The sequence below is a fragment of the Rhipicephalus microplus genome, chromosome 9 (genome assembly GCF_043290135.1).
Source record: "Rhipicephalus microplus isolate Deutch F79 chromosome 9, USDA_Rmic, whole genome shotgun sequence".
Taxonomy (NCBI): Eukaryota; Metazoa; Arthropoda; class Arachnida; order Ixodida; family Ixodidae; genus Rhipicephalus; species Rhipicephalus microplus.
In genome coordinates, this window is record NC_134708.1 from 49,677,221 (window position 1) to 49,687,291 (window position 10,071).

The window sequence follows — 10,071 nt, forward strand, 5'->3', positions numbered from 1 at the left end:
TTGTGTTATTGGTGTTCTTTATTTACCGAGTTTTTTTTTTTTTGTTCTATACTGGTTATGGGCGGCGGCGGACAACTACGGCGTCGCAAGTGATCTGTGTTCTGACCACATAACAACTGTCGCTGTAAAAAAATTAGTACTGAAGGATATCAATTCGCAATATATGTTTACACAGTGGCCGCGTCTGCTGCCACCTGGTGGCACGAACACAGGTCACTTGCGACGCCGTAGTTGTCCGCCGCCGCCCCTAACCAGTATAGAACAAAAAAAAACTCGGCAAATAAAGAACACCAATAACACATAATAATGGGATTCCAACCCAGGTCCGCTGCGTGCCTGCCCAGTATTCTACCACTGAACCACGCCAGCTAGTGCTTGTAGTTTCTTTCTAAACGAGCCTTAGGCATACTTGATGTCGTGAAAGGAATAAGAAAGCGTTTTATAACGTCGAAGAAACAGCCAGGTGTCACACAATACGAATTGCTCAACGACTGTGTCGTCTGTATGCTGCAACTCATTGGAAAACTTATTCTTTACCATCCTTTAACGGTGCCGCATACCCACTTCACGCATATTTCTTCATCGTCGTCAGCCACTGCACAAAAAAGACTGCACAAATTTTCCAACAAGTGTGTAGCGGATACCGCGTACGCTTCTCCAAAGAATGACGAAGGATAGCCTAGTGAATACTGGCCTACTACGCGAAATTTATTATTATTTATGGCGCTGTGGGTAAACAGCAGTTTGCTTGTAGCATCCCAGAGTGTTTAGAAAATGCTCTGAAAGACCGCTCTTCTAGCTTAAGGTGCAACTGCGCTGCGCATTCCGTGCATGCCTGGCTTTTTTTTTTTTAGCATGCCTAAAACGCTAAGTGTCAAAGAAAAATTAAAGCATATGTGCATTAAAGTCACTCCCACATTCGCTCGCTGCCTAAAAATAATAAACCGGTGCTTTAGTAGCTATAATGAAACGCACGGCTGCCAGCGCCCACAGCATTACGGCGCTACAAGGCAGGCGCCGCCAACGTTTCTAGACTAGAAACGTTGGGCGCCACCACATTCTCCCCTGAGCAATATGGCCGCCGCGGCTTCATTTGGTGAGGTTTTTAGGGGCGAAGCTCCTTAGGACGTGGGCTGTGCGTCCCCTGTAGCCTGTATGTAGCCACCTCTAGTTTAGTTCTTGCAGTGTTTACTAGATGGTGGTACTTGTAGCTGATGATGAAAAGATGCAAGATGTTATAAACTAGAAAGCGGTACTTGTAGTTGATGAAAGACGCGAGATCTTATAAAATAGGAATGATGTCACATATGGCGCGTGTCATTGGTTGAAGGCAATCGTTCGATTTAGTGCGGCGACGTACGCTAGGGGGAGCGTTGTAATAAAATCCGTTCGCTGTTGGCGCGCGCTCGGAGTCGCCGGATGGATAAGGCGGCAGCAGTGCGCGCTCGCAGACAGAATCCCGATGTGCGAGCGCGCGAGGCAAGGGACATCGCAAGCCATCCATCGTCTAAGAACAAATAAAAGTTGATTTGTGTATATACACACACAGCGTTTCTCACGTCTTTACATGATGATCGACTGGGCGAATTACACGGAAGATTCACAGTTTATCGATGAATCCCTCCGGAGCTTCGCCCATTCATCATCATTCACCCCGTGAATATGCCGTAATTTTTTGCAGTACGTTCCACATGGGTCTCCTTTGCGCATGCGTGGCCGTCGCCTAGCAACGGAGACGCGCTTTGCGAGCGTAGCCGAGCCGAATGGTGTTGGTTTGTTGAGAGCAGATTCCGTGCCACTTTTCCTGCGGCACGGGGCTCTATGGAGCCTGCAGTGGCGACAGCAGCTGAAGAAGATGTATTACAGAGGCACCTACGGGACTTGAAGAAGTGTGGAAACACGTGGACCGGCTATGCTGACTGCAGAGAGGCATACGAAGAGCTTTTAAGGGAAGTCGCCGCTGTCAATGTGTGCTTCCAGACTGAGCACTCCGTGAAGCCAAAAGGTATGTTCATCGCAAATACATAGCGCGTACGTGCCGCCTCAGGATGGTGCGTGATGGATGGATGGATGGATGAATGGATAGATGGACGGTCAAACTTTTATATTAAGAGTCCTGAGAGATGCGACTAGCGCACAGTGGGCTCCTCCCACGTTGGGACGGATGATGTAAAGATTTATTTTATCTGTGCAGGCAGGCTGATGTTCAGCACTCAACGCGGACACGTGGTCATAAATGAAGACATCCCTTTTAAGGTTGCCCAGACCACGGACAGAGGCTGCCTCTTTGGGAGAGACCTGCACAAGGTGCAGAATTCAAGAAATCGACAGGTAACATTCGCACGGACACATCGATCGAGCCGATACGGATAGTTTAATTTGTCACATGCACTCGTATCTTTTTCGCATTGAAGCGTGCAAGTATTGGTACGTCGCACAAAATCCTGCTGATGCGCATTCACAGTGACATGCCTTCACGACCACATCACTGTAGGGAAACAAAAGAGCAAACCCACGCTGATCGACATCGTTAACGTTTATTAATTATTTGGCAGATTTTATTTTTATTTAGTTATTATATAGGACATAAAAGTTTCATCTGTTTATAGACCGATTAACGTTTTCATGGCGATCAAGGTACGTATTACCAGATATTAGTGAAACACGCTTGCCTAAAATGTGACATTCTCTGATACTGGAACCAATTGAGTGAGCCGTATTCTAACAGCTGGACTTCCAGTGCTGTCTGTCATTGCTGAATGCACATAAAATTGTAACAGCGAAACTCGTACAACTGCTGCAGTTGCAGAGCGACACGAAATCTATAAATGAGTAGCACATGGGGCATCGAATAATGTTGAAGTGAACATCTTTGAAAATAATCTGTCTTTGGCAAAGAAATATCAATGCAGTCTTTTTTCTTTTTCGGTAATACACCTGTTCATCAATAAAGCTAGATAAAACAGTAATTACTTAAAGGAGGGTAATATTCAGGTTAAAATTATTAAACGTACAGCCCTATTAGCATTTCTTGTGGTATGCACATTTGTGTTTGTTATGAAACCCAGGGGATTTATTTTATGGAGAGGGGACAAAGGAGGGTGAAGCCATAATGCTAATTTAAATGTGAGCCAAAGACTGTGGCACCTGTACCCAAGTGGAGATGTGGAGTGCTGCTCCTAAGTGAATTTATAATGCCAAAACACAAACTATTCCTCTAATCCATGTATGATTGCCATTATTTGTTGCATACTGATGTTCCATATCTCATTTCATGCAATAGGAGAAGCATGCCGACTGGTCCGCAGCTACCCTCCAGCGAAAAAAGGTGAAGCTACAGGGGACAAAGAAGAAGGGGTGCACTGTAACGATGCATGTGAAACAAGTAGAGTTGTATCCGGAATTCAGGGTAAACAGAAAAACGAATGCATATAGCCTGATATATTACTTGTTGGCTTTAATCAATACTGAAGTTAAAATTGGAGACGTCCACAAAGTAGTAGTAGTTTGCGTTAAATTAGTGAAAGCAATCTGTGGCTTGAATCTGCAGCGCTGTGTGTGTGTGTGTGTCTCTTCCTTTGTCCTTGTGGTTGCGCGCTACACCAGTTTCATTGATCAAAACCAACTAGCCCAACAACTCGCCTTGTGGCTTGAAACATGCACCATGATATACATGTTTTCGATAATGCATGTGCATTGCACAGGTAATACTGAATTACACTTTTTGCTCCTCGTTCTGTGCAGAAATGTGTCTTTTATTGATTGTGGCTATAATGGCTGAATAAAGTCTATGAGTATGAGCACCTTTAAATTTTATGCACACCTGTTTCGATGATGCATACGTAATTTTGAAACTTAGAATAACAGAGAGCTGAGCTAGTTGGTAAGCATTCATTATAGTGGTAAGTATTCATTATATTATTGATAAGTTTGCGGTGTCCTGACTTTTTTCTTGTGTCCGTGTTTGCACGCCCCGTATTTTTGAAAACGCTGTGTGGACAATTATTCAACCTACAAGTTTTACAGCTTGAACTGTTAACTCTTTTTGAAAACACTGCATGAAATGTTATTTAGTTTGTGAATGTAAGTACTTATTTTATAAATCATTCTTTATGCCGTCAAAATCACTCTATAATCCCAAGAATGCTCGTTGAAGTGGGTTATATCTTTAACTACACTTGTTTTGACACACCAGGTCTGTGCAAGGGTTACATTTCGCAGCACAATTGCTTGCGCATGTCACTAGGACCAAGAAGCAACAAGAGTGTTGCACACACATCTTGCAATACTTCTTGACAAACAGGTTTGTTGGTTTTGTGGGCAGTCAGCACTTTATAATTCACTCGATTGGTGCGTGAATGTGCAAAATTTTTCTTGTTACTGTTGTTTGGTGTGTTTTACTTGGATCTCTTTATGTATTGATACTGCAATCATTGCTGCAAGGTTTTAGCACTTCATGCTACCTATGAAAGTGTCAGTTGAGCGCCATTGAAAAATTTAACTGCTCTTTAGTGTTTACAGCACTGAAGTGCAGTATTCATGGGTAAAGAATGCATGGCAGTGCATATATTTCTGGCAAATGCAGCTAAAGCTGGAAAAAGGTTGTGTATTTAAAATCATTTTAGTAATATTGCATTGAGGGTATTGTGTAATGTCACTGTTATAAAACACAGCTTTCTAATGCCTACGTGCTTCAATTGTCAAGTCTTCTCTGCTTTCATATGTCAAATGCACCTCTATTTTCTACCACTGAAACAGGTTCCCATTTTTGCAGCCAATTTTGGAAACAACCTAATTTCTTTTACGTTGTTTATCATTTGCTCTTTTCTTTTATTTTTAGATCAACATCCCACAACCATGTACCAAATGGCAGCACGAAACAGCTTCAAAGGAAATGATCTCTCGACTGAGGTTGACATTGCAAGAAGAAGCTAGTGGTAAACCTGTTCTGCACCAGCATCGCTTCTATGTCTGTATGTCTGACAGGGAAACCCACTCTAATCATGACATTGATGCTCGCTGGGCAAGCTACGCACAGTTGATAAATTCAGAAGTGTCCAAAAAAAATTGTGAGCTTGTACAACAAGGTGTGACTTATGTAAAAACTGTTGAGAGCTGCCTAAGGTTTTTTGTCCGAGATGTACTGTTCTCAAACAAGCAGTGCCCCCCATCTACTTGCAGAGACTTTTACCCTACGAAGACAGACATAAAAAATCATATTCATAAGGCACTTCATAAGGACAGATTTAGTTCACTTGATCAAGAGAATGTGGCAGTGTATGTAGAACAAATGAAAGAGAAAGCACCTGGAACAAGATGACTTTTCCAAGCCTATCATGCCATGTCTCTGGAAAATGATCCTGATGGGCAAAAGGAACCGCAGGCCGAGTTACTTGATTGTGATGCTTTAGAAACTGTGGCACAGGAATGTGAGCAGACACTGCTGCTTTGCATTCAGACTGAGTTCATGAAGGAGTTGATACCTAAGTACAGTGATGTTGTCGTATGTGTTGATGCTACATACAAAACAACAGATTATGCACTTCCACTCTTCCTTATTGTGGTGAAAACTTCAAGTTGCTATGCTGTTGCAGGTGCTTTCATAGTACAATTTGAAACAGCTCCCTGCATCGAAGAGGCACTAAACATCTTTAAGGCCTGGAATCCAACCCTAAGTCCTAAGTTTTGGATGGTGGACTATAGCCAGGCAGAGATCAGTGCACTTTCTGTTGCCTTCCCGAAGAGCAGGCCAGTCCTATGTGACTTTCACTGAGAGTAGGCTTGGCACGAGTGGCTTTCGAAAAAAGAAAATGAAGTACAAGATGTTGACGATATGAGGAAAATGCTGAGGCAAGTAGCAGCCAGTACAAACGAGGGTGACTTGACCAAAGCAATTGAAGCTTTGAAGGAGTCACAACAATGGAAGGGAAACGAGAAGCTGCAAGCCTATCTAAGTAGTAAGTGGCTTTCAGTAAAAGAAATGTGGGTGGAAAAGTACAGGTTGGACCTCCCTTTTGGCACAAACAACGGAACAGAATAAAAAAACAAGGAGCTCAAGGCATACTTGGCTGGAAACAGTGGTTACCGTAGCCTGCAAGGGCTTTTGAAAGTCTTAGTTGAAAGCTTTTTTCCGGAAAAAGGTGCAGTTCTTGCAAGCAAGTCTGAGTTTTTCAACTTCATACCGCCTTTATCATCATGATGTGCCCGATTTCCTCCATGAGAGGCCCCCTGTTGTAGCTAAGCATATTATGGAGCGGCTCACAAGAGCATCTGATTACAGGTCGGAGGACGTGTAAGTCTGCAGTGAACAAGGAACATTTCGCATTCGTTCTGTCGCTCAGGGTGGTGGCTTTCATGAAGTTAACTTCAGTGATCCAAGCTGTACATGCTTCGACTTCAAGAAGTCAAAATTGCCGTGCAAACACTTTGCTGCCATTTTTTTGCTTGTTGATGGGTGGGGCTTTTCACGTCTACCTGTGGAATACAGGGAAGGGACTAACATGACTGCCCATTCTGTCACAAGCTGCACATCTGCTGACACAGAAGACCCTGAAGTGCTAGCTGATCCGGTCACTGAAGAGTTTCAGTGTGGTTTGCAGAAAACATCTGAACAAAGTAGGCGCCACTTAAGATCAAAAATAAGGGCCGAAACCGATCGTCTGCTCTTTTCTCTACACTACATTCACAGTGACACAGTGTTGCAACACTTGTTTGGTGCACTACATGAGGCGAGAATCCTCGCTGAAGAAAATGTTACCACAAGCAGTGGAATCGCTGTACGAGGCTCACTAACAAAAGGGTGCTCAGGAGTGGCAGCAAAAAAAAAAAAGAGCACAAGCATCATCAGCAACTGGAGTTGCAGTGAAGAAACTGCAGTTACATAAGGACCATCTGCCTCAGAAGGAGCACTGGGTCTCAAGGGGAAGGGTAGGCCGAAAGGCTGAAGTTATGAGGGAATGCTACCAGTCATCGTTCTGATTTGTAAGCCAGCAGGTATTGTTTGGTGCTTTGGAACAAGGATACTAAAATAAAAACTGTATTTTCAATATGCACACCCCATAGCTTGCATGTCAATGAACCCTTTCTTTTAGATAGACTGATCCAATATTCTTTGCTCCTATCAGGTTGTGTAATATCTTTTGCTGGTTCATACTGCCAGAGTTTGTGAAAGGCTGCGTGCTGGCAGACTATGGTCCTTTGTATTAGCGAGACACTTTGCATGACATCTTTTTTTTTCGTCGCACTCTGTTAACAATGTTCTCTTATGGTGCTCTTCTTCACTGTGGTTTAGTGGAGTCTGCCACACATGCTACCAGTGTTTATTTTTAGTTCTTGTTATTAGTTCCTGAAATGATGTTTGTGCAGTATTCTTTTATAACTAATATTCATTTCTGTGCCACCAATGTGTATTTATCTTGTGTATAACACTCATTGCTTTCAAGTTTTATTTTTATAGTGTTTGTGCAGTATTCTTTTATGACACATATTCATTTCTGTACCACCAATGTGTATTTACCTCATGTATGTCACTCATTACATTTAAATGTTATTTTTATGCTGATTGAACAATTGACATGCATTTGTAATATTGAATATGATGTATATTCTGCCTCTGATGCGTCTCTTGTGGCAGCATTAGTCTTGCTGCTTGGTACAGCAAGCCCTCAAACATCAGACCGTCTTCTGTGTACCGTGTTTATTGGTAAATAATTAAGCGCTAACAAAAATAAATCGTATTCCGATTTTGATGCACCGTGGTCAGCAGTTCACATTTTCTCATTCTTGCATGCCTATTACTACAACAAAAAACGAGCGAAACAGCTGAAGCGTTCGTGGATTTCGTAAGAAAACAGGCAAGTTTGTCTTGGGTCTGCCAACGTTCATAAAGTGGTCAGCACGGCTGCTAATGGTGCTTTTTTTCCAAGATATTTTGCTTCTACACGCGTGGCCGTCTTGCATGCCCATCTACATGCCGGTGCCCATCTACATGCCACGCAGTACATGCGCTATTCAGTGAACCTGCAACCATAGGTCGGCGTACTCACTCGTGAGTTGACTCACTGAGGCTTGGATCGAGCCACCAGTCTGAGTCTGTGTGAGTCCAGGTGAGTGATATTATGGTGAGCTTTAGTCCGAGCGAATCCGGTCGAAGAAAATTTTCGCGAGTGCGAGTCCGAGTGAGTCCGGCTCAGAAAAATTTTGGTGAGTGTTAGTCTGAGTGAGCTCCACAATTTTTGCCGACCTATGCCTGCAGCCGCCCCAGCATCACACTGTAGCTGAAACCCAGTATCAGTCCAGCCGGACAGCCATGCGGTAAGCACCGTCATAGAGGTGTGTGCAGGGTTCCCCATCATTCAACACAGCGCCCCCCCCCCCTCTTGGGTGACTTGGGGGTCAATGTATTGGGCAGATTTTGCGCCCTCCCCTCCTAGGTGACTAGATGAGGCGCCCCCCCCCCCCCCCCCATGCGCACGCCTATGAGTACCGTAACGTGTCGCCTTTCCTACTGCATAGACAGGCGACCGACATTTGCGTGCGGTAGATGCCGTATTTTCGGCTTTTACGGTACGAAGGTGCTAAGATGCCCAAATGAAATGGCCTGTACTGAAGTACAATAAAAACTCGGGCTTGCTCATGCATTTGCCTGAGACGACTGGAAGGTAAAAGCCATGAAGACGATGTTCTAGATGAATTACCTGTTCAAACGCTCACTCTTAATGCCCCTAGTTGCTGCATAACTTTGCAGGTAAAAACTTCAGCACAAACGAGGTCTAATTACAGAGAGATGAGACGAGCCCTGGCGCAGTGCGCGTGTTCCGTCCTAATTAGCGCTAAAGTTTTCACCTTCAAAATGTATTGAAGTAACATTTGTTTCGGATGGAGAGAAGTAGCACAAGCACAGACCAGGAGCGTAGACAGGGGGGGGGGAGGTTACCCCCTTTGAAATTTTTCAATTTTGCACATGTATATATACACGCACACATACAAACGCACACACGAACATACACGAAGCACGGTCAACCCCCCCCCCCCCCAAAAAAAAAGTTCTGGCTACGCCCCTGGCACATGCCTGCGTAGCAGCTGCACGCCCAATACTTCTTTCAAATGTGCCCGCGTGGGAGCCTTCGTCTGTTTTAGGGGCGAAGCTCCTTATGGCGTGGCTTGTGCGTCCCTCGTAGTACGTAACCAACAGTGGCACATACCCGAAATAGGTATAACATTTGACTTCCAAGGTGGTGCCGGTGAGAGATTTCTTCTGTGCGTTAACAATAAAAATAGTGCTCAATGTACATGCCAATGGCTGCTAATGGGGAATGAGAGACAGGAGCATTCGGCTTTTAGTCAACGCGCACGCTGCGATCCCCATTAGCAGCCATTGGCATGTACATTGAGCACTATCGGACAAGAAAGGGTTGCTACATTACACTCGCTGGGTGTAACCTTCTTAGTTTTAGAAAGGTTTAGCAAGGGTTGAGCCGCAGAGCCATGAATACAATGAACTAGTATATACCATGAATGAATTCGAGGTGGTTAAAGGGGGGAAGCAGATACGAAGCGCAAGCCGTAAGAAATTAAAAGCTGAACCCTCCGGTCTCTCATTTCACATTAGCAGCCACTGGCATGTACATTGAGCACTATCTGACAGGAAAAGGTTGCTACGTTATACTAACTGGGCGTAACCTCCTTGGTTTTAGAAAGGTGTAGCGAGCATTGGGTCGCAGTGCCATGAATACAGTGAACTAGTATATACCATGAAATCAAGTTGGTTGAAGGTGGAAAGTAGACCCGAAGCGCAAGCCGTGAGAAAGTGTGCGTGTGCCACCTCTCGCTTAGTCCTTGGAATGTCCACTGAATGGCGGTGCTTCTATATGGGGAATATATGATAAAAAGATGCGAGATGGTGGGACTTGGAGTGTTGAATAGATGGACGATTGGACACACAGACAGATGCATGGATGGACGCATGAACGGACGCAGGGGCGGATGCATGAACGAACGCAGGGACGGGCGCACGAACAGACGCATGGACGGACGAATGATTCGCCCCACTCTCCATCATTCACTTCGTGG

At 44.4% G+C, this 10,071-nt stretch overlaps 1 protein-coding gene across 2 annotated transcripts; it reads left to right on the forward strand.

Annotated features, from left to right (window-relative positions):
- The first annotated feature begins 1,088 nt into the window (after nucleotides 1-1,088).
- LOC142771746 (uncharacterized) lies at nucleotides 1,089-4,144 on the forward strand. 2 transcript variants are annotated; one of them, XR_012886117.1, is made up of 3 exons: nucleotides 1,089-2,005; nucleotides 2,195-2,331; nucleotides 3,284-4,144. XR_012886117.1 is itself a non-coding variant. In XM_075873606.1 (2 exons), exons 1-2 carry the CDS (start codon nucleotides 1,822-1,824, stop codon nucleotides 2,371-2,373), a joined length of 363 nt encoding a protein of 120 aa, XP_075729721.1. In that variant the 5' UTR covers nucleotides 1,089-1,821; the 3' UTR covers nucleotides 2,374-2,709. The 2 variants fall into 2 exon arrangements, 1 of the variants encoding a protein (XP_075729721.1); XM_075873606.1 differs by lacking the exon at nucleotides 3,284-4,144 and having other exon boundaries at nucleotides 2,195-2,709.
- The last annotated feature ends 5,927 nt before the right edge of the window (nucleotides 4,145-10,071 follow it).